This window comes from Ursus maritimus, unplaced genomic scaffold (genome assembly GCF_017311325.1).
Source record: "Ursus maritimus isolate PB19 unplaced genomic scaffold, ASM1731132v1 scaffold_20, whole genome shotgun sequence".
In the NCBI taxonomy this organism is placed as follows: Eukaryota; Metazoa; Chordata; class Mammalia; order Carnivora; family Ursidae; genus Ursus; species Ursus maritimus.
The window spans coordinates 31,150,731-31,176,835 of record NW_024424453.1 but is presented as its reverse complement, the minus strand read 5'-3'; the positions used below and the strand labels follow the sequence as shown (position 1 = coordinate 31,176,835).

The following is a 26,105-nucleotide window of genomic DNA, read 5'->3' as shown; positions in this document are numbered from 1 at the left end:
TTTTATGGTCTTCAATATACTATAGTTCTCAGTACTTTTTTGATAAATTTATTCATAAGTATTTTCTTTTTGATGCTATTGTAAATGGAATTGTTTTCTTAATTTCACCTTTAGATCATTCATTGTTAGCACACAGAAATGCAATGTTTTATTCTATATACAAATACAGCATCATCTTGTATTCTGCAACTTTGCTGAACTCATTTGTTAGTTCTAAGAGGTCTTTCTTTTCATTGCTTAAGATACTCTATAAACAAAATTATGCTGTATGCTAATTTAGTTCTACTTCTTCCTTTCTAATCTGTAGGCCTTTTACTTCTTTCCCTTATCTAATTGCCCTAAAACCTCCAGGAAGTGGCAAAAGCGGACATCCTTATCCGGTTCCTCATCTCAGGGGGAAAGCTTTCAGTCTTTCACCATTAAGTATGATATCACAGTTATGGGTTTTTTGTAGATGTCCTTTATCAGTTCTCATCTATTACTAGACTGAATTGTTTTTAATCATAAAACAGTGTGAGATTTTGTCAAATGCTTTCTGTTGAGATGATCACTTGGTCTTTATCCTTTGTTCTATTAACAGGATATATTCCTTATTGATTTTCATATGTTGAACAAGGTCTGCAGTCTTGGCATCAACTGAACTTGGTCATGGTATATAATCATTTTAATATGCTGGACTCAGTTTACTAGTATGTAGTGTAGGATTTTTATGCTTATAATAATCATGGGTATTCGTGTATTGTTTTCTCTTGATGTATCTGTCTGGTTACGGCATCAGGTAATATTGGCCTTACGGAATGAATTAGGAAATGTTCCCTCATCTGTTTTTTGGGAAGAGTTTTGAAAGATGAGTGTTATTTCATTAAATGAGGCCTGGGCTTTTCTTTGTGGGAATTTTTTTTAAATGACTAATTAAATCTTTTTGTTATAGGTCTATTCAGATTTTCTATTTCTTCTTGAGTATTTTAAAGATTTTTATTTATTTGTTTGAGAGAGAGAGCAGAGTGAGAGAGCACAAACAAGGGGGAGGGGCAGAGGGAGAGAAGGAGACTCCCCACTGAGCAGGGAGACCGGAGCCTAAGGCAGACACTCAACCAATTGAGCCACCCAGGCGCCCCTCTTCTTGAGTCATTTTTGACAGCTTGTGTCTCTCTAGGAATTTGTCCATTTCATCTAGATTATTTGTTGACATATAATTGTTCCAGTATTTTTGTCATAATTCCTTTTATTACGTGTCATGTCAGTAGTAATGCCCCCTCTCTCATTCCTAATTTTAGTAATTTGAGTCCTCTCTCTTTTTTATATTGGTTACTGAAGAAAAAGTTTGACAATCTTGATCTTTCCAAAGAATAAATTTTGCTTTTGTTGATTTTTCTTTATTTCCCCTTTAGTTTTTATTATTTCCTTCCTTCTAGTTGCTTAGGGTTTACTTTACTCTTCTTTTACTAGCTTCCTAAGGTTAAGGCTAAGTTATTGATTTAAGATCTTTCTTGTTTTTAAATATAGATGTTTACAGCTATAAATTTCTAAATACTCCTTTAGCTGCATTCCATAAGTTTTGGCATGTTGTGTTTTCATTTTCATTCATCTCAAAGTATTCGCTAATTTCCCTTTGAACTACTGGTTATTTAGCCATGTGGTGCTTAATCTCCACATATTTGTCAATTTCTCAAACCTTTCTGTTACTGATATCTAGCTTCATTCCACTGTGGTTAGAGAACATACATGTTGATATGTTTCAATGCTTTTAAATTTACTGAGGCTTGTTTTATGGCCTCATATGTGGTTTAATCTGGAAAGTGTTCCATGTGCACTTGAAAAGAATTTGTATTCTGCTACTGTTGGGTGGAGTGTTCTATTAAAATCTTTAGATCTGGTTCATTTGTAGTGTTGATTAAATCTGCCATTTTCTTTGTTGATCTTATGCCTACTTGTTCTATCCATACTGAAAGCAGAGTATTCAAGTCTCAACTATTATTGAATTACCTTACTTTTCCCTTCAATTTTGTTAGTTTTTGCTTCATTTGGGGGATGTGTTATCAGGTACATATGTTTGCAAATTGTTATGTTTTCCTGATGCACTGACTCTTCTATCATTATAAAACGTCCTTATTTATCTATAGTAGCAATTTTTGTCTTAAAGCTTATTTTGTCCAATATTAATATAGCTGCTCCAGCTCTCTTTTTGGTACTGTTTACATGGTGTATCCTTTTACTTTCAACCAACTTGTGTACTTGAATCTAAAGTGCATCTCTTATACATCGGCCATAGCAACATTTTTCTAAGCTATGTCTCCTGAGACAAGGGAAACAAAAGCAAAAATAAACTATGGGGATTACATCAAAATAAAAAGCATCTGCACAGCAAAGGAAACAATCAACAAAACTAAAAGACAATCTGCTGAATGGGAGAAGATATTTGCATATGACATATCTGCTAAAGGGTTAGCATCCAAAATATATAAAGACTTCTACAACTCAACACCAAAACCACAAATAATCCAATTAAAAAATGGGCAGAAGACATAAACAGACATTTTACCAAAGAAGACATACAGATGGCCAACAGATACATGAAAAGATGTTCAACATCACTCATCATCAGGGAAATGCAAATCAAAACCACTATGAGATATCCCCTCATACCTGTCAGAATGCCTAAAATCAAAAACACAAGAAACAACAAGTGTTGGTGAAGATGGGAAGAAAAAGGAACCTTCATACACTTTTGGTGGGAATACAAACTGATGCAGCCACTGTGAAGAACAGTATGGAGGTTCCTCAAAAACTTAAAAATTGGATTACCCTATGATTCAGGAATTGCACTACTGGGTATCCACCCAAAGAATATGAAAACACTAATTCAGGGGCGCCTGGGTGGCACTGTGGTTAAGCATCTGCCTTCGGCTCGGGGCGTGATCCTGGCGTTCTGGGATCGAGCCCCACATCAGGCTCCTCCGCTATGAGCCTGCTTCTTCCTCTCCCACTCCCCCTGCTTGTATTCCCTCTCTCTCGCTGGCTGTCTCTGTCACATAAATAAATAAAATCTTTAAAAAAAAAAAGAAAACACTAATTCAAAAAGATATATACTCCCCTACGTTTACTGCATTATTTACAATAGCCAAAATATAGAAGTAGCCCAAGTGTCCATTGATAGATGAATGGATAAAGATGTGGTATATATACACAATAGAATATTACTCATTTCAAAGAATGAACTCTTGCCATTTGCAACGATATAGATGGATCTAAAGAGTACAATGCTAAGTGAAATAAGCCACTCAGAGTAAGACAAATACCATATGATATCATTCATATGTGCAATTTAAGAAACAAAACAAATGAACAAAGAAAAAAAGGGGACAAACCAAAAACACAGACTCTTAACTACAGAGAAGTGATGATTACAAGGGAGGGGGAATGGGTGAAATAGGTAAAGGGGATTAAAAGTACATTTATCACAATGAGCACTGAGTAATATACTTAGAATTACTGAATCACTGTACTGTACACCTGAAACTAAGATAACACTGTATGTTAACTATACTGGAATTAAAAATTTTAAAACTGAATAAATAAATAAAAATAAAGTGTGTCTCTTGTAAACAGCACATAAGTCATATCATTTTTTTTATACTTTCTGCCAACACTGCCTTCTGATTACATTTATATGATTACCAATAAGGTAAGGCTTATGTTTGACATTTTGCTATTTGTTTTTTCTGTCTTGCACAGGTTTTGTTGTTACTGTTGTATTCCTCCACCACTGCCTTCTTTTGTGTTAAAAATGTATTTTCTAGTATACCATTTTAATTTCTTTGTTGTTTCTTATACATGTTTTTGAAAGGTTTTTTCCCTGGGAAATACATTTGTTATCTAATCAGATTAATACCAATTTCATTAATACACAAAAACTTTGCTTCAGAAGTTCCTTGTTCCTTCCTCCCTCTTCTGTACTATTATTGTCACATAAATTCTATATTTATATACTACAAGCCCATAGACACAATTTTATAATTATTTACGTGATCATCTTTTAAATAAGACAACAGGCTATAAAAGAGTTATAAAAATAATTTGTACTGTCTCTGTTTTTTCATGTGGATTCAGGTTACTGTCTCATGTCCTTTCCTTTCAGCACAAAAAACACCTTTAAGTATTTCATTTAGGGAAAATCTCCTAGTAATAAATTCCCTGTTTTTAATGACCTCTCCTTTGTTTTTGGAGGACAATTCTGCTGCATATAGCATTTTCAGTTGACAGTCTTTTTCTTTCAACACTTCGAATATGTCATCTCACTGACTTCCAGTCTCCATCATTTCAATGAAATGTCAGCTATTAATCTTATTAAGGATCCCCTGTATGCAGTAAGTCCCTTATCTCTCACTGCTTTCAAGATTCTGTCTTTCAACAGTTTGCTCATCTTGTGTCAAGTATGGCTCTCTTTGATTTTCATCCTACTTGGAGTTCACTGAGCTGCTTAAATATGCAGATTAATGTTTTCCACCAAATCTGGGGAGTTCTTAGCCAGTGATTCTTCAAATACTCTTTCTCCTCCTTTTTCTCTCTCCTCACCTTCTAGGACTCCTACTATGTGTATCTTAGCACACGTGGTGTTCTGCACGCCTATGAAGCTCTGTTCATTTTTCTTTACTCTTTTTTAGTTTTTGTACCTCGGACTGAATAATGTCAACTGATCAACCCTCAGCTGATTTTTTCTCTTGCCAGCTGAAATCCGTTCAGCCTTTCTTGTGAATTTTTCATTTATTTCACTTATTTCATTATTTCAGTTATTTCACTTTTCAACTCCAGAATTTCTATCGATCACTTCTATCTCTTTATTGATATGGATATTTGGAGACATTTTCTTAATTTACTTTTAATTCTTTAAACACGGTTTCTTCAATTCTTTGAAAATATTTTTAATAGCTAATTTAAAATCTTTGTCTAGTAAGTCCAATATCTGGGATTATGGAGGAAGAGTTTCCATTGACTTTTTTTCCTGTATATAAACCATACTTTCCTGTTTCTTTTCCTGACCTGCAATTTTTTGTTCAAAACTAGATATTCTAATATGCCAATTTTGGAAATAATATTCCAAGGCTATTGCTGTTTATTTAGTGACTCCTCTTGGATTAATTCTCTGAAGTCCATATTCTTTCTCATGTGTAGCCACTAAAGTCTTTGTTCAGTTAACTTAGTGGTCGGCTAATGACTACACAGACATTTCCTTTCCTTACATGCCTTGAAATGAAAAGCATTCTAGCCTTTGTTGAGGTTCTCTGTGTTTGCAAGACACCTTCAAGAAGGCAGCTTACAACTCTGCCTCATCTTTCATTTCCTGCTTGCAAAGAGTCTCAAGGTCAGCCAGAGGCAAGAACTCGGGGTCTTCTCAGTTCTTTCTTGGGCATGCATACAATACATGCATACTATACATGCATGTGGCCTTATAGATACCCATGAATATGTCTGAACTTTCCAAAGGCCCCTACAGATATATCATTCCCTAGTTCTTCCTTATAAGTTTTTTGTTAGTCTCTTGTTAGCTACAATTGGTAATGCCACCTCAGGCTGCAATGTTAACAAACAGCATTGATAATTTCAACAAATGTCCTGTGGGCAGAGTTTTTCTCAAAGAACAGGATGAGTCAGATCAAATAAAGATAGATCCTGAGAATGGAGCTTTCAGCAAGGTGGCAGAAAGGTCAAATAGTGACAATTCCCTAGAAATGGGGCTTTTGGCCATTATGACCCCTCCGGTCACTACTAAGCTGCTGGTTTTCAGGGCTACCACAGTTGTGGGACTTTGAGTTTCAAAGCCACTGAACAGCATGATAAAAGACTGGGGGACTATTAGTTTTCAAAGCTACTGCACTGCTTGGTAAAAGGGGATAAAATCAGGGAACACATGGCTCACTGTTCTGAAAGCTGATATTCTTAAAGAATGCTCTTCAGACTAATGCAGGACTTAATTTCTAGAGTTCTGAAAAAGTTGATATTGACAGTATCTACCAGTGTTCTATTTTTATTAAAGAGATTTTTAGAAATCCTTACTTGATCATTCCAAAAACAGAAACCCTACATGAGTTCTTAAACCTACTTTCTTACACGACATATTAACATATTTTATATCAAAAAACTTATTCCCGGGGGCGCCTGGGTGGCACAGCGGTTAAGCGTCTGCCTTCGGCTCAGGGCGTGATCCCGGCACTGCGGGATCGAGCCCCACATCAGGCTCCTCTGCTATGAGCCTGCTTCTTCCTCTCCCACTCCCCCTGCTTGTGTTCCTCTCTCGCCGCTGTCTCTATCTCTGTCGAATAAATAAATAAAATCTTTAAAAAAAAAAAAAAAAAAAAAACAAACTTATTCCCGCAACATCACTTTTGTATTTGCACCAGCACTTATCTAATTTTACCTCTACTGCTAAACCTCTGGTTTCTTTCTAATTTTTTACTATTATAAAGGAAGCCAATCTGAAAAGCCCTTAAAACTAAATCTCTGAGTTCATTCTTAGTCATTTCCTTAGGATATGGACATCATAAATGCTTGTAATATATATTGTCAAAAAGCCCTCCAAAGATGATGGATGTATCACTTGCATTCCACCAAAGGGCACTGTATGAGAATGCCCAATGGCCTTACTAGGTTTTCATGCCAATTGGCTTTTATATTACATTTGAGAGCTGCCTCTAAGTTCCTTTCTTAAAACTCTTTCTTCTGTGCAGTTTGATGTAACTTAAATGGCTGCTTCTTTCTCCTTTCCTGACCACCACTCTTCCTGTCCCTGAAATTCAACTGGCAAAGATTAAGGCCTCAGGCATACTCAGGCCTTTTATAGGCCTTTATGCTCCCTTTTCTTCAGAGTAGCCACACCACTCAAAAACTTCAACCTCCAACACTATCAGCAACTCTAAAATATGTAACACTGTAACTTTCTTGCACACCTCTCATACTGTGTCATCTCTTCATCCAGACAAAACTCCACTGAGATGTTTTATCATCACAATTCAAGAAGTACCAAATTCATCAACCTCCCCTAAAACTGAGAAGCTAAATGAGCCCAAAATAGGGTAACACAAGAAGCATATATGGAAAATATAATTTAGAATACTATAAAGGATTAAGTTTTTTAAAAATTTAATGTACAAGTTTAGAAAAAGAGCAATTTTTCACAAACTAGTGCCCAAGGGACAAAGCAAAAATTTAACTCAAGAATGAAGAAAATGGCAGGGCCAAGAGCTGCGTGGCCTAAATCACAATAATATTCAACGAGAAAGTCAGCACTGGGAACTGGGTGGTCAGCCAACGTAACGCATAGGGGGAAAAACCTCAGTAGAGAGAATGTACTAGTAACATTTCCTAAGAAAATACTTTTCCTAAGAAAAAAAGTTTTGTTGCTCTTTTCCAGCCACCAGCTGTTCCCCACTTGGATCTGGCAATAATAATGGCCTGCTTCTCCCCTAATCCAGTTCATGAAGGCATATGATAAGGGTATCACATTCTGTTCCCTTCCCCACGTCCCCACTGTGGAATGAAGCACCCCCAAGCCAAGGCCTACTGCACTCCACAAACAAGACAGCAGGTGTTACAGAAAAGCAAGAGCAGCTGCATCCAGAGGAAATCCAATCTCCTAATTATCATACAAACTTCCTAAAGACTATACAGTCAGCTGAACTGCCACATTTTCTGGGATACCACTGTCTGAAATGTGACACTGGGATACCACTCCCTAAAATATGACACTGGAATACAGAGGGCATGGCTCAGTAATAAAAATCATTTGGGAATTAACGAAGCTTTTGTAAAGTTAATCAATGATTCCAAGTTGTTTCTGGAGAGGTTTACACATGTCAACTGAACTTCCCCTCTTAATAAAAGGGACAATGAATTCAACTGATGATGATAATAACAAAGAGCCATTTGAAAAATAATTATCAGAAGAGGTGTTTAAAATACTAATGAAAATGGTAACAATGGTGGGAAAAAAATCAAAAGAATGGTTGTAGGCAGGAGTTCTCTGTGAAGGGACATTAGGGGACATTCTTCTGGTGTGATGGCTACATTCTATACCTTGAGACTGGCTTAAGTTGCCGAAGTGTATGTTATTTCTTGGAACTCGCGGAATGGTTCACTTAAGATCTGTGTATTTCATAGCATATAAATTTCATCCCAAACAAAAAAAAATTATAAACACATACTGATCTCTACTTAATGATAAATAAGCTGAAGTGTTTAGGGGAAGTGTACTAATGTCTGCAACTTATTCTGAAATACAATTTAAAAAGATGAACGGATAGGAGGATGGATAATATAATTACATGACATGGCAAATCTAGTAAAATTACAGAATCTGTGTGGCAAGTGCATGAATGTTCACTGTGAAACTCTTTCAACTTTACTTATAGGCTTGAAATTTCATAATCAAATGTTGACAAAAAATTACTAAATGAAGCCAGGACTCTGTTACTGGTTTTGATTGATGTTCTGACCAATGCAATGCCAAGAAAGAATGAACATGAAAATAATTAAGCACAGAGTAAAAACATAGATCTCTTTTAAAAAGTAAACAGCACAAAACTGTATCACATTGCTAAAAGTAAACTTTTAACTTATTTTGGTTATCAAAGATATTGTGCTTGATGATTTTGTGGTTAACTGTAGTCACTGAACTGATAACAAGAAAAGCACGAGAAAAGCTCCACAGAACAGGTATTTCTTCCACTTACCACTGCTATATCCTAAAACAGCACCTGTCAGAGTGAGCAGTCAACAAACATTTGTTGATTGAATAAATGGATTCTGCTCCCAAGCATTATTACCTGGTAGTGGTGGTCTTCCCTTCCATCTTTTGACTGTTCCAGATTTTCACTGTGCCATCATTTGAACATGTTGCAAAAAGTGAATGTTCATCAGACACTCTAATTCGATTCACAGCAGATTTGTGTTCATGAAGATGTGCAACTAGTAGCCCTTTAGGACGCCACCCTAAGGAAAAGCAAAGGAGCAGGTCTTAAACTATAGTGTACAAATACAATATTCCTCACCTCCAGCTATAGTCACCAACGACCAGCATGAGAACAATCGTAAGAACTAAACAAAGGGTACCAACAGCTAGACGATACAAAGTGGTCTATTAGACCATGACAGTTACTATTATTTATTAAGACATCCAAGATAGCAATTAAGTGTTGATCAAAGAGCCTTAGAAAGACTGCACATGGGGCCCTCCTCTAGTGTCTAGTGCACAACAGTCACTTACCACCTAGAAAAACCCTGACTACTTGCTCAACACTCAGAGATAATGGCTATCGTAAACCTAGAGAAGCTGGGTGCTAGGGAGGCAACCTGGTTCTCAAATCTCAAAGACCCAGATACACCATAATATAATGTGTGACCTTAGGGTACTTATTTAAACTATCTGAGCTTCAATTTCCTCAAATGTAAAATGAGGGAAATATTACTTAACCCAAAGGGTGGATATGGATAAACGAGATGTATAGTGTCTAATATTGTCCCAGGTCCACAGTAAACACCTAAATGTTGATTTCCTCATCACCTGCAGTCATTTATTGTATGGTATCAACATGTTAATTAAACAGTATTATGAATTATAGCCTCAGAATGCCCATGGATTTCCCAGTACTTTGCGACATCTATACACTTGTTATATTACGTATATTCTTTTTGTGTATGATTAATTTCCTCTAATAAATTATAGATCTGCTGAGGCCAGAGACCATGTCTTATCCATTCTGAATCATTCACAGTACCTAGCATAGGTCCCTGCACATAACTGTCCTCAATGTATGATGAGTCAATTTTTATATTAAGTGAAACATTTAAAATTTAATATTAATCAATTTTAAAATAAAACAAAACAGAAAGCTATGCTAAAGATGGTCCTGTATTGGGATTCAGCAGAGTATCTAATTAAGTGATAACAATGTCATTTTAGGATAAAATTATTTCTTTTTACCAGAAAACAAAAATGAAACCAAGATTATTGCCAAACCTGGCAAAATCTAAATAAAAAAATATGTTTCCCTTGGATCTCTAGCTTACATGTGTGGGAAGAACAGCTGAATGTGACTTTTAAGGAGGATATGCTAAATTTGAAGGTGATCAAAAACACTTTGCCATGAAGTCTAGATAATCTACCAGGCTAGATTGAACATTTCCCTCTAGAGAAAATCAATTTCACACGATCATTCAACTGTGGAAAGAAAAAAATCAAACGCCCAACAGTCACTGCACATTTCTTGAACCTCAAAACTTGAAACCTTGTTTGTGATTAAGGAATAAAAAGTACAGCTCCACTTAAGTATAAAATGCTACTTATAAAAACAGATTCTATTCCAGGATATTATTTGACCTGAGATGCTACCTACCACTTAATAATACTTTTTAAATCTTTAAGTCATTTATCTCCACCAGCATTTTCCCCTGGAGTACACGACAGAAGCACACAGGAATTCATGCGATTTTAAATCTGTACACACAAGCAAACTATGCATTTCTTTTCGGAGTTTTCAAGTTAAATTTTTATTATTAAAATCTATATACAGGGGCGCCTGGGTGGCACAGCAGTTAAGCGTCTGCCTTCGGCTCAGGGTGTGATCCCGGCGTTATGGGATCGAGCCCCACATCAGGCTCCTCTGCTATGAGCCTGCTTCTTCCTCTCCCATTCCCCCTGCCTGTGTTCCCTCTCTCGCTGGCTGTCTCTATCTCTGTCAAATAAATAAATAAAATCTTTAAAAAACACACACACACACACACACACACAAAACCAAAAAAAAAACAAAAAAGAATCTATATACAGAAACTCATTAAAAATGTTTTTAAAATCTGCAAATCTAATATCAAAAACCAGCTCCACCACATTTATACTGGGCAAGTCTATTAACATAGCTGAGCCACATTTTCATCTGAAATAGCTCTAAGTTACTTTTAAATCTTCTCAAAATATAGCAGTGTTTCCACAAAATGTTAATCACTGAGTGGTGGAGTTTTGGATGATGATTTTTTTCTTTTTAAAAGTACCCATTACTGGGGTGCCTGGGTGGCTCAATTAAGTGTCTGCCTTCAGCTCAGGTCATGATTCCAGGGTCCTGGGATAGAGTCCTGCATCAGCTCCTTGCTCAGCAGGGGGCCTGCTTCTCCCTCTCCTTTTGTTCTTCTCCCTGCTTGTTCTCTCTCTCTTAAATAAATAAAATCTTTAAAAAATAAAAAAATAAATAAAAATACCCATTACTTTACAAATGCCAAAGAAAATAAAGAGACGTAAACCCTTCAAATTAAAAGCTGGAGCTTACTCCAAGACGACTGACATTCTATGAAAAAGTGGCATGACACTAAGCAGGCAGGTAAAACCTAGCACTATAAATAGAGAAAATGGACCAGACAGGCTGAAACACTAAGTAGCTTAAACAAGACACTGTAAGTTGCCCACACAGCTAAGAAGATCCAAGCTCCACAGATAATGACTTAAAATTCCTCACTTAATGAAACCTTCCTCTGGGCTTCCAAGTGACAGTTTTGTTCTTACTTCCTTAATTATCCCGCGTTAGACTGTAGGCTTCGGCACCCAGGCTAAAATACAACTACCTAGCAGTGGCACTTTTACCGGGTGGTGGTGGTTTACTCTCCCATTCGGCATTTTCCATCATCTGCTTAGCTACCCTCTCAGCGGTACACTGCTCCCGCTTCTGCTGGATGAGCTGCTGAAGTTCCGTTTTACAAGTTGTGATCCGAATCTGGTAGGCAGACGGTAAAATTGTACTACTCAAAACCTGTATTGTTGGTTTTCTATTTTGGACATTTGTCACTTCTGGAAGCTGCAAAACAGAATTATAACTATTTACATCATAAAGTATACTCAATGATAAAACTGTATACCCATGTTCTTTCTCTCCATTATATCTGCTTTTTTTCCTTAATAATGTACCAATTTTTAAATCCATTTAAATACAATGACATTTTTTCAGTGAAAACCTAACTAAAATAAAGATTAACCACAAATATTACATTTCTAAACCTATACATTAAAAAAAAAAACTATCAGTACAGCAATAACATTAAACAAAAATCCTCATTAATTCAAGTAAAAAGAAACAGAAATTTATCAGTTGGTTCAGTTTATATTTTTCATTTAAAATATGACTGGCTTAGGGAAGAGTTATCTTAAATTGCAAATTTATTTCAAATATATAAAAATCATCATAACATTTCTCACACATGGCAAACTAGGGACTTCTCTTCCAGGAGTATTTTTGCTATTTTTACAGGTATGTTATATTAGAGGAAGAATAAAAGCAGATTTAAAAGGTTCACTGCAACCTAATTATAATCACAGTTCATAATGATGTCTTCAACCCACAATTTTAGATCACTTTATTGGTGAGTACTCTAACACAAGACCTTTTTTGATGCTTTCAATAATTAGACCTCCCCTTGTCCATAAAATTAAAGATAAACCTGTTTTTAGAAAGAAACATGTCCTTAGTAATACAGAACAAACTGAGGGTTGCTGGAGGGGAGGTGGACAGGAGATGGGCTAAATGGGTGATGGGCATTTGTGTTGAGCAATGGGGGTTACATTCAAGTGATGAATCACTAAATTCTAGTCCTGAAACCAATATTACACTATATGTTAACTAAGTAGAATTTAAATAACTTGAAGAAAAAAAAGAAACATGTCCTCCCTAAAGGACAACTCACTACATTGATTTTTCCAGTACAGTACACAGCCTTTAAACAACCAAAACAGTAAAATGGGAATGAAAGACAAAAGCAGGATTATTGAGTAAGTGATAGTACCTGTGGAGAAGTTGACAAAGGGACACAAATGCCAGCAGAGGACTCAGAACGAGGTGGTTTCCCGGTCTGAATCACCTCCTGGTCACTCCCTTTAGGTAGGGCCTGTGGGATGTTCGGTGGTTCCAGTGACCCAAACATACTTTTCCATTCTTCATTTACATTTGAGTCTTGTTTTACGTGTTTTCTAGCTACAAATACAGATTCAGAATAGTCAGTCTAAGGGAAACCTCTAAACCAGTAAGCGCTTTTATTTATTTTTTTGGTGGGGGAGGGACAGACAGCAATGGACTTCACATCCTATTTGTTCTTTATAATCTCTGATTTGTATTTCATTTATATTTACACATCAACTCATTAACTCTCATTCTATCTCTGGGACAGATACACTTTCAATGGTATTAATAATTTGAGCTAACTGCTTCCTAGTTTCCCAAGGCTAGCTCAATTTCAAATAACCACTTTATCTCAAGAAACAACAATAAAAACAACTTTTTCAAATGTCACTGACCACACTGTTAAATATGACCTATTTCTCGTATCAGTTACTTAGGAAACAAAATGTAAAAATCAATTGCTATACACTTACCTTCTGACTATAAAGAGAAACCCTTTTTAAAAAATGTTTCGCCAATTACAAAAAGTACATTAAATAACACAAAGTTCTAGCATTACCAAAACATAACAGGAATTGCCTCCATATGTAAACCTCATAGACAATATAGTTTAATGATACACCATACCATTGTGCAAAAATAAAATAGTACAAAGTGTTTCACAACCTGTTTTTCTCTTAATTAAATACATTGAATGTTTATTTAACTATCCCCCTATTAATGGACACTTCAATTATTTCTTTTTTTTAAACTGAGAACATTCTTATACATATTTCTTCACGTTTATCCATATTTCTTGGGAGAAATTTCCAGAATTGAAAATGGTGACTCAAAGAATAAGAATATTGCTTTCTAAAAAGAGTATGTTCAATTTATAGTCTATCGACAGTGTATGAAAAGGCCTAACAATAGGTATCATCAGTCTTTGCTACTCACATGGCAGAAAATGGCATCTTACTGGTTTGCATTTATTTACCTTTTCAAACATGGATTTCTATTCTTCCATCAGTTGTAAGCTCAAATCCTTCAATATTTTTCTTTTGGGGTCTTTGTGTTTTTCTCATAATCTGTACCAGTGCTTTACTTACCATCAATGTAATCCACAGATAATTGAGTTCCAAATACTTTATCCCAAGTTTGGCAGTTAGAGGTTTATTTCAATATAATTCAGCTGCCCTTAAAATCTGATACTAGAAGAGTGGTTTTTAAAGGCATGTACTTGGAAGTAAGTACATCTCAGAAAGAGTTAAAGGAAGAACGAACACACAAGATCTTAAAAACCTCATATAGTCAATGTCAACCAACATCCTTGTCACAATAGTTGACAGTTCTAAATCTTGAGACTTCAAATGATTAAGTCTTCTCTGGTGTCTACTCTTTTGTATTTCACTGGGCATTACCTACTAAAACAAACTAGGTAACTATCTCATTTTAACATCGTCTGTTGACCTTGGGTTGGTGTTTAAAGGATTAAAAAATAGGATTTCATCTTCAATATACATCTCCATAAAGGCAACATGATTTCATTATAAGAGCAGAGCTCTGGAGTCAAGCCTCGGTTTGAATCCTGATTCTGACACAGAGAGCCATGATTTTGAGAGGTTACATAACCTTTTAACTGTTAACTCAATTCTCCACTTTTCGTCCCCCAAATTTTCCTGTTACATAATGGAGTCACCCACAGTACTTGAATGTTCTATATTTGAGAAAGTGACTTTTTATTTTACTACTAATTAGCTACAACTAGCCATATGAAGTAAATAATAACAACAAGCTAAACACACACACACACACTAAACATACTAACCTCGCTTGTCATCAGGTTCCTGTTTGGTTTTAACAAGATCAACTTGTCTCCCAGTTATGCCTAATGCTGCTAAGTCAATTACACCTTTCTGACTACTATCATGGAGATGGCTCTGGTCTACTATATTGGCCTTTGCTTTGTTAGATTTCATCATGAAGTCTTTCAGTGCCAAGAGTTTGTCTTCCTCTTCCTCTGTCATTCCCTAAAACCAAATAAAACCATATGTTCTATGTCATTTTCAAAAGCAGTAACAGGCCTTGGAATGACTAACAACTGAATGGTCAAAACACCACTGTAAAATTTTAAGAGTTACAATGCTAAAATAAAGCAAGCAAAAAGGTAAGAGAAAAATAAAAGTATCGATACAGAACAACATCTCACTATTCGGATCTCCAAGAACACCCTGTAGTGTGGCACTTTCTATTTTGTAGCATAATTTATATCTTAACTTTCTTTCTAAATGGGAGCATTCAGTATAATTCATCTTTGAAATCTCCGAAGAACTTAACACAGTGCCAGGTATCTAGTATATCTTTAATACGTAACTTTGAATAAACAAACATTTACTATCTAAACAAAAATTCTGGAAATACAATATTAAGTAAAAGAAAGTATACTTACTTCAACCTTGCTCCTAGATGTGTTGAGAATATTAAATGAGACACTTTGTGAAGGCACTCTATGATATATAAAACATTCTACACACTTCAGAAACTGATGAATGCTGGCTAAACTTCAAATGCAAGCAACACACCCTATGATAACAGTATAATTAAAGTCAGACCGCCTAAGTACAGTCAAGCTCTCTATTACTTACTATATGTGTAACCTTGGGCAAGTTACCCAATTTCCCTAAACCTCTACTGATTTATCTAGAAAATGAGGATAATTATTAGCACCCACCTTACAAGGCTATTTTGAAATTTTATTTTATTTTTTTGGCTATTTTGAAATTTTAGTAAATTAATATGCCTAAGACACTCAAGAACACTTGAAACTGACAGCCAATAAATGTTAAATAACTTATTTAAATAATTCAATGTGAAACAAATATTCTGGTAAGTGGAATAGTTTTGCATTTTTCCTTAACTTTCAAACCATCCACAGAATCCTCTAGAATGATTTTATTACACTAATGGAAAAAAATTAATAAAATAGCAATTCCTGAGGGCTTAATCCAGATCCTACTGGAGTTTAAAATAATATTCACAACCCACAGTCACAATAGGACACAAACCCTAGAAAGTTAGAAAGCTAAGAAACAATAAAATAAAATTGTATTAAAGTACAATAATCATAGAGAGATCCTTGACTGAATTTTTTCTAATACTGGCCTGAAGTTCATCATTTATTTTTACTTTTCCTCCTAAAATTTGCTTACTGTAGACAATTTTAGAGCTGTAGTAAGAATTCTATTCTGTTAGACAACATTTCAGTTCATAAGAGAGAGGTCTCCATTTTAGTCCACACAAGGAGGGTCATCATAAGAAACATAAAAAGGACTGAAGTATTAATATATGCCATAACACGCAGCAACCTTGAAAATATTTTACTAAGTAAAAGAAACCCCACAAAAATGCCACATATTGCATAGTTCCATTTATAGGAAATATCCAAAATAGGCAAATTCCTAGAAACAGAAGTAGATTTAGTGGTTCCAGAGGCTGGAGGGAGAAGTAAATGGGGAATAATTGCTAATGGGCACGGGGCTTCTTTCCAAGATGATGAAAATGTGAATTATTTTGCATGCGAATTATCTCAATAAAAAATGTTAGAAGCTGGGGCGCCTGGGTGGCACAGCGGTTAAGCGTCTGCCTTCGGTTCAGGGCGTGATCCCAGCATTATGGGATCGAGCCCCGCATCAGGTTCCTCTGCTATGGGCCTGCTTCTTCCTCTCCCACTCCCCCTGCTTGTGTTCCCTCTCTTGCTGCCTCTCTCTCTGTCAAATAAATAAATAAAATCTTAAAAAAAAAAAAAAAAAAAGCAAGACCCATCAATATGCTGTCTGCAAGAGACTCATTTTAGACCCAAAGACACCTCCAGATTCAAAGTGAGGGGGTGGAAAACCATTTATCATGGTAATGGACATCAAAAGAAAGCTGGGGTGGAAATCCTTATATCAGACAAATTAGATTTTAAACCAAAGATTGTAATAAGAGATGAGGAAGGATACTATATCATACTTAAAGGGTCTACCCAACAAGAAGATCTAACAATTGTAAATACTTACGCCCCTAACATGGGAGCAGCCAATTATATAAGCCAATTAATAACAAAATCAAAGAAACACATCAACAATAATAGAATAATAGTAGGGGACTTTAACACCACCCTCACTGAAATCTAAACAAATCCTGTTGATCTAAACAAAAGATCAACAAGGAATTAAGGGCTTTAAATGACACACTGGACCAGATGGACTTCACAGATATATTCAGAACATTCTATCCCAAAGCAACAGAATACACATTCTTCTCTAGTGCACAGAGAACATTCTCCAGAAGAGATCACATCCTGGGTCACAAATCAGGTCTCAACTAGTACCAAAAGACTGGGACCACTCCCTGCATATTTTTGGACCACAATGCTTTGAAACTTGAACTCAATCACAAGAGGAAAATTGGAAAGAACTCAAATACATGAAGGCTAAGGAGCATCCTACCAAAGAATGAATGGGTCAACCAGGAAATTAAAGAAGAATTAAAAAATTCATGGAAACAAATGAAAATAAAAACACAACTGCTCAAAATCTTTGGGATGCAGCAAAGGCGGTCCTAAGAAAGAAGTATATAGCAATACAAGCCTTTCTTAAGAAACAAAAAAAGGTCTCAAATACACAACCTAACTCTACACCTAAAGGAACTGGAGAAAGAACAGCAAATAAAGCCTAAACCCAGCAGGAGAAAAGAAATAATAAAGATTAGAGCAGAAATTAATAAAAATAGAAACCAAAAGAACAGTAGAACAGATCAACAAAACCAGGAGCTGGTTCTTGGAAAGAATTAGTAAGATTGTAAACCCCTGGCCAGACTTATCAAAAAGAAGAGAAAGGACCAAAATAAATAAAATCATAAATGAAAGAGGAGAGATCACAACCAATACCGAAGAAATACAAACAACTATAAAAATATATTATGAGCAACTATATGCCAACAAATAAGACAATCTGGAAGAAATGAATGCATTCCTAGAGGCATATAACTACCAAAACTGAACCAGGAAGAAACAGAAAATCTGAACAGACCCATAACCAGCAAGGAAACTGAAGCAGTCATCAAGAACCTCCCAAAAAACAAGAGCCCAGGGCCAGATGGCTTCCTAGGGGAATTCTACCAACCATTTAAAGAAGAATTAACACCTATTCTTCAGAAACTGTTCCAAAAAATAGAAATGGAAAGAAAACTTTCAAGCTCTTTTTATGAGGCCAGCATTACCTTGATCCCAAACGCAGACAAAGACCCCACCAGAAAGGAGAATTACAGAACAATATCTCTGATGAACATGGATCCAAAGTTCTCACCAAAATACTAGCCAATAGGATCCAACATATATTTAAAAGGATTAATCACCACGACCAAGTGGGATATATTCCGGGGCTGCAAGGTTGGTTGAACAACTGCAAATCAATCAACATCATACACTACATTAATAAAAGAAAAGACAAGAACCATATGATCTTCTCAATAAATGCAGAAAAAGCATTTGACAAAGTACAGCATCCTTTCTTGATTAAAACTCTTCACAGTGTAGGGATAGAAGGAACATACCTCAATATCATAAAAGCCATCTATGAAAAACCCACAGCGAATATTATTCTCAATGGGAAAAAACTGAGAGCTTTTCCCCTAAGGTCAGGAACACGGCAGGGACATCCACTATCACCACTGCTGTTAAACACAGTACTAGAAGTCCTAGCCTCAACAATCAGACAATAAAAAGAAATAAAAGGCATCTGAGTTGGCAAAGAATAAGTCAAACTCTCACTCTTTACAGGTGATATGATACTTTATGTGGAAAATTCAAAGACTCCACCCCAAAACTGCTAGAACGCATACAGGAATTCAGTAAAGTGGCAGGATATAAAATCAATGCACAGAAATCAGTTAGATTTCTATACACCAACAAGACAGAAGAAAGAGAAATTAAGGAGTTGATCCCATTTACAACTGCACCCAAAACCATAAGGTACTTAGTAATAAACCTAACCAAAGAGGCAAAGGATCTGTACTCAGAAAACTACAGAACACTCATAAAAGAAACTGAGGAAGACACAAAGAAATGGAAAAACATCCCATGTTCATGGATTGGAAGAACAAAGATTATGAAAATGTCTATGCTATCTATAGCAATCTACACATTCAATGCAATCCCTATCAAAATACCACCAACTTTTTTCACAGAAATGGAACAAATAATCCTAAAATTTGTATGGAGCCAGAACAAGACCCCGAATAGCCAGAAGAATGTTGAAAAAGAAAAGCATGGTGCACTGGGTGTTATATGCAAATAATGAATCATGGAACATCACAGCAAAAACTGGGGATGTACTGTACGGTGACTAATATAACAAAATAAAAATTATAAAAAAAAAAAAAAAAAAAGAAAGAAAGAAAACCAAAGCTGGTGGCATCACAGTTCTAGACTTCAAGCTCTATTAAAGCTGTAATCATCAAGACAGTATGGTACCGGCACAAAAACAGACATAGATCAATGGGACAGAATAGAGAACTCAGAAATGGACTCTCAACTCTTATGATCAACTAATCTTCAACAAAGCAGGAAAGAATATCCAATGGAAAAAAGACAGTCTCTTCAATAAATGGTTTTGGGAAAACTGGACAGCCACATGCAAAGAATGAAACTGGACCATTTTCTTATACCATATACAAAAATAGACTCAAAATGGATGAAAGACCTCAATGTGAGACAGGAATCCATCAAAATCCTTGAGGAGAACACAGGCTGCAACTTCTTCGACCGCAGCCTCAGCAACTTCTTCCTAGACACATCGCCAAAAGCAAGGGAAGCAAGGGCAAAAATAACTACTGGGACTTCATCAAGATAAAAATCTTTTGCACAAAAAGGAAACAGTCAACAAAACCAAAAGATAACTGAAAGAATGGGAGAAGATACTTGCAAATGACATATCAGATAAAGGGCTAGTATCCAAAATCTATAAAGAACTTATCAAACTCGACACCCAAGGAATAAATAATCCAATCAAGAAATGGGCAGAAGACATGAACAGACATTTCTGCAAGGAAGACTTCGATATGGCCAACAGACACATGAAAAAGTGCTCAACATCATTTGGTATCATGGAAATACAAATCAAAACCACAATGAGATACCACCCTACACCAGTCAGAATGGCTAAAATTAACAAGTCAGGAAACGACAGATGTTGGCGAGGATGCGGAGAAAGGGGAATCCTCCTACACTGTTGGTGGGAATGCAAGCTGGTGCAGCCACTTTGGAAAACACTATGGACGTTCCTCAAAAAGTTGAAAATAGAGCTACCCTACAACCCATCAATTGCACTACTGGGTATTTACCCCAAAGATACAAATGCAGTAATCCAAAGGGGCACCTGCGCCCCAATGTTTATAGCAGCAATGTCCACAACAGCCAAACTATCGAAAGGGCCCAGATGTCCATCGACAGATGAATGGATAAAGAAGACGTGGTATACACCACACACACAATAGAATATTGCCATCAAAAAAAAAAAAATGAAGTCTTACCATTTGCAACGAGGTGGATGGAACTAGAGGGTATTATGCAAAGCGAAATAAGCCCATCAGAGAAAGATAATTATCGTATGATCTCGCTGACAGTGGGATTTGAGAAACAAGGCAGAGGATCATAGGGGAAGAGAGGAAAAAAATGAAACAAGATGAAACCAATGAGGGAGACAAACCATAAGAGACTCCTAATCTCAGGAAACAAACTGAGGGTTGCTGGAGTGGAAGAGGGTGGGAGGGCTGCAATGGCTGGGTGATGGACATTGGGGAGGGTATGTGTTGTCGATAGCACTATGTATTGTGTAAGATTGATGAATCACAGACCTATACCCCTGAAACAAATAATACATTATATGTTAATAAAAAAAATTTCAAAAAAATAAAAAGGGAAAAAAATGTAAAATAAAATTTAAAAAATTAAAACTAGAACTACCCATATGATCCAGTAATTCCACTACAGTGTATTTACCAAAAGAATATAAAAACACAAATTCGAAAAGATATATGCACCCTTATGTTTATTGCAGCATTATTTACAATAGCCAATATTTAGAAGCAGCTCAAGAGTCCACTGAGAGATGAATGGATAAAGAAGATATGGTATATATATACACAATGAAATATTACTCAGCCATTAAAAAGAATGAAATCTCATCATTTGCAACAACACGGATAGATCTAAAGAATGTAATGCTAAGCGAAAAAAGCCAGAGAAAGACAAATTCCTTATGATTTCACTCATACACAGAATTTAAGAAACAAAACAAACGAACATAGAAAAAAAGAGAGACAAATCAAAAAACAGACTCTTAACTACAGAGAACTGATGGTTACCAGAGGGGAGGTGGGGGATGGGAAGGATGGGTGAAATAGGTGAAGAAAATTAAGAGTACACTTATCTTGATGAGCAGGGGATAATGTATAGAATTGTTGAATCACTATACTGTACACCTGAAACTAAGATAACACTATATATTAACTATACTGGATTTAAAATTAAAAAAAAAAAAAGGCAAGGCTTAAAAGGATCAAACTCATTCCAAGTAACTTAATTGTACAACACAACAATCTGACACCATATGAGGGAATTCAGCACTTTAACAACCTAAAATTCACAATCAACAGAGAAAGAAACTGGGTGGCTGGGGATGAGGGATTATAAGAAAACCTATTCTACTATAGATTTTCCTATATCTTTTCAATTTTACACCTTGAGTCTATACTACCAATCAAAAAGTATTAAAATAAAAATCACTAAAAAATTAAAAAATTATGGGGCTCCTGGATGGCTCACTCAGTTAAGCAGCTGCCTTCAGCTCGGGTCGTGATCCTGGAGTCCTGGGATCAAGCCCTGCGTCAGGCTCCCTGCCCGGTGGGGAGCCTGCTTCTCCCTCTCCCTCTGCCCGTTGCTCCCCCTGCTTGGTGTTCGCTCGCTCGCTCTCTCTCTTTTGGTCAAATAAATAATCTTTAAAAAAATTAAAATAAAAAAAAAATTTTAATATTTGTCATTTTTAAAGGAGTGAAATCAGAATATTATTAATCTGTATTAGCACATGATCAAATGAATACAAATAAAACAGAGAGCTCTTGTAGATGTGATTCTAAAATAGCCCTGCCATGTAACACCTCCAGATGGTGAGTTCTACTGAAAATCTGGAGTTCAGGCAGATTCTAACTTCCATATGTTCCAAAGTGTACTTTAAAAGTCTATTATCCAGAACCCTGAACGTAATCTCCCATAGAAACAATACTAGGCTGGTCTAGTGAAGCCTATTTCACCCATGATGTATCTCAAGTGCAGTCCTATACAAAAGAGCATTGTAAAACCCCAATTAAAAAATATGTTGCAGGAGTATTCAGAATTCCCATTTGCAGAGGCTTAAAAGCATCCTTCCCTCTGTATCCCTGACATTAGGAACAGGGACTCAATTCCTACCTCCAAAGTCTCCCCTGACTCCAAGCCTCTGCGAGTAATCCCAAGAAACTCAGGTAGTGCAGGGACCAAAATGAAGTGAAGGCAGACAAAAGGCATGCAAGGGGCTGGAGGGGATGAACTGCATAAGGACTCTAAGACCATAAAAAACGTAAGCAAGCCTCGCAGCCTTAGCTCCATGTCCTTTATTTTGAGGCAAGATGGCATGGTGACGAGACACCTGGGTGGCTTAGTCTGTTAAGCATCTGCCTTCAGCTCAGGTCACGACACCGGGTCCTGGGATCAAGGCCTGCATCGGGCTCCCTGCTTGGCGGGGAGCCCACTTTTCCCTCTGCCTGCCACTCCCCCTGCTTGTGAGCACGCACGCGCTCTCTCTCCCTCTGACAAATAAACTTAAAAAAAAAAAAAAAGTGGAATAAAGGAATTAGATGGGTTTAGTTCCAATGTCAGCTTTGAAGCTTACTGATAGGCAACTTAACATTGAGTCACAGTTTTCTTAACTATAAAATGGGGATAACACCTGTTGTTCAAGCTTATTACATAAAGATTGTCACAAAATATGGGAAGCACCAACTACAGTGGTAGTCTCATTGTAAGTCCTCAAAAAATGGAAGCTGGTAATCTTCTGCTGTTACTTCTGAGGACCTCAGAGATTCTGGCCTGCTCTCCCTACTAGTAGCACCTGTCCCTTGAAACAGAGTACTGCTAACCCTTAGGAGTCTCCTAAAACTGCTGTTAACAGAAACAACATAAAACCAGAGAAAACATGGTCCTCTTTCCCCATACAAATGAGGGTGCGAATGACAGATAAATGAATACATCAAGCACTAACATTTCAGAGGAATACAAGTCAGTGCGTTTTACTGATTTCATCATGGTACCCAATAATGAGGGCTGGCTGTGGAAGCAGCAATGGTAGAAGCGTTTAGAACAGTAGGAAGCAGAAAGTAAAAAGGCTGTGGAAACTGCTCCTTCCCCTTCCCTCCTTTTACCCATGGCAATGGCAAAACCTAAACACACAGCAAGGTGAAAAGCAAGAACTGGGGGCTAGAGTGGTCCTAAGTAACTAATGACTTACAATGAAATTTTAGTACAGAAGCTTTTAATTTAATATATAGAATTTGTAGGAGAGAGAAATACAAAGAATCACACCACCTAAGCCCAAAGAAACATCTAAATTGGGGTGGTTTTTATTGCATGTTGAAATCTTTTTGATAAGGATTACCTACTCAAGAGAAACAACAGGAAAATGTGATTCAATATCCAATTTTCCATAAATTGCTTTCTAAAATATAAAATACGTTCTCATGTACGAGCCAAGGTTAAAAGAAAACCCAAAGAAAAAGCTCTTTGGTAATTCAAGTCACATCAAATTAAGTCTTCTAAAATATAGGAAATAGAACCACTGGCCTAGAAGGGACATTCAGAGGCAGCTCCAGCCTCCAGGCAAAGAGAGACCCAGAAGAACCAAAATGGTTATTGACCAGGGAGCCTGGTCCAATATTCAATCACCCAAACCAACACAGGAGCATGAAACAGCACTGGATATTCAGTGACTAGTACAAGAAAGTATATCATCAAACTTATCAAATTCTCTCTGCCAGTTGAAGCATTTTCTCATCTTCTTGTTAGATAAGACATGATTGACAAGTATTCTCTTAACCAAAATGTCCTATAGACTTAAAGACAGTCATTTAAGTTATCTCTCATTTGCTTTCTGGCTCATGGAGCATTTATTCAGAAACGGTATTCTTTATTTCTAACCATTTTCATTTCTATCTTGACTTCTTTCAGTTCCATATATCCCTTTTAAAACAGGACACTGAATCTGGACCATTTCTAAAGAGGCCTTACTAAGTTCAAGTATAATAAGAAGATTACTTCCTAGTTCTAACAAGTTGTTAATTGATCCAAATTCATAGGCTTTTAATATACAGTAGTGACTGGTTTATTCAATCTAAGATGTATTACAAGTCCCAGTTATTTCAGCTGTTTGCATATAGTGAGAACTCTCTAAATCTGGACTGAAATAAACCAGGATCTTTCTGTCCTGCATCTGTGTTCTGCAATGTTTCTTCTAACTGAATTTTTTTTCTTCTTCTTTTTTTGTATGTGAAATATGGAACTGAATCAAGAATATTACTCAAATTTAAGGTTATATCTATTCTCTCCCTTATTTATACAGGCAATAATCACAAAAGCAGCGTAATAGGTCTACCATGATTCCTTACTTAACTCAAACCAATGTCTTCTCATCATCCTAGTAGCTCCTAGATGCCAAGGCAAATGTATACGATATTTGCCAGGTTTATTTACTCATTTGTTATGATGCAACCCAATCAACCAAAAGTATTTTTAATAACTAAATGGATGCTTGAATGTTTTTATGAAATTTGTGCTTAAACATAAGATTTCAGAAAGGTGATACAACCTGTGAGAGCAATTTCTTCAGAAGCTGTGCTATGGCGGGGTCCTCCGGTGGAGGGCAGTCAGGAAGAGACCCATTCCGTTTCTTCTGGCGCACGTGAAGATGTCTGAACAAGCTAGTGATATCTTTAGACCTCAAAGCATAATCAAATATAGAACGACTTACTGGCTCTTTTAAAACACTGAGTAGAACAAGTTTCCTTTCAATCTATATTAGGAAAATAAAAAGAATCAGCCAAAGATACAACATGTAGTACAGTTATTTTCATATTCAGTAAATACAACCTGTACAAAGTTAATATAGGTATTTATTTTCTAAGAAAATGGGAGATAACAACATCTGCAATTTTTGCTTAGAAGAAAAAAGAATACTAGTGACCCTTAAGAGCTAAGGTTTTTCTTTACATTGTTAGCACGTGAGTACAAATCTGTGTCTTCCGTACTGGAAGAATAACAGTATATACCCAGGCTAGAAAAATTTAGAAAATGACAGAGACTTTTTCTGGATGCCAAAATGTCAGATGACCTCCTAGATCAAAAAAGTACCTGTGGCGCACAGGTCTAACAGCCAGCAGGTACTGACCGAGAAAAGCCGCTCAACAGTCACAGGGCTGCCCAGCAGTCATCACGTTTCCCAGTAGCTTCAACCCCTTCTAAAACATTACTCTCTCCACAGAGTTCATGGAGTCCTTCCTTTTATTATCCCCAAGAACACCCCCCTTGTCAATGGATATGTAATAAAAAGGATGAGCATACGAACCACAACAAAGAGCGTTTTCTTTAGACATATTTAACTACCTGGTAAGCCAGCCTGCGGAAACCAGCATAAAAGGGTATCTTTTGTCTAATCCAAACTGAAGAAAGGCAAGATTTATGAAGCATATGGATAATTAGCCTTTCAACTCCCAATCCTGGCCTTTCAAAAAATAAAGCAATGGAAACCCCCCAAAAAATAGATATGTGTGTGTGTGTATATGTGTGTGTGTGTGTGTGTGTGTGTGTGTGTGTGTGTGTGTGTGTATTTATATTCCTGAGAAATATATATATATTCCTGAGGGGGGGAATATATGCATATTATATATGTATATAAAATATATATATGTATTCCTGAGAAAACAAAGAGTGGTGTAGAGCTCTAAAAAAACCACCTAATGTCAGATTTTTTTAATGTTAGATTTATTACAGTAAACCACCACTAAGTTATTACAAATGCATGCAATTTTTAATTACCAGGGATACTTCCTCTACATTGTGTTATAAAAGAG

At 36.3% G+C, this 26,105-nt stretch overlaps 1 protein-coding gene across 2 annotated transcripts in view; it reads right to left on the bottom strand.

Annotated features, from left to right (window-relative positions):
- PIK3R4 (phosphoinositide-3-kinase regulatory subunit 4) overlaps positions 1-26,105 on the bottom strand; it is a 76,012-nt gene that overhangs the window by 16,590 nt on the left and 33,317 nt on the right. For both annotated transcript variants that reach the window (XM_008708795.2, XM_040636824.1), the window contains exons 9-13: positions 24,845-25,048; positions 14,737-14,938; positions 12,817-13,004; positions 11,624-11,834; positions 8,820-8,985 (exon numbers count right to left, since the gene is read on the bottom strand). In XM_008708795.2, the coding sequence (XP_008707017.1) occupies positions 8,820-8,985; positions 11,624-11,834; positions 12,817-13,004; positions 14,737-14,938; positions 24,845-25,048 (971 nt within the window). The remainder of the gene's footprint in view (positions 1-8,819; positions 8,986-11,623; positions 11,835-12,816; positions 13,005-14,736; positions 14,939-24,844; positions 25,049-26,105) is intronic.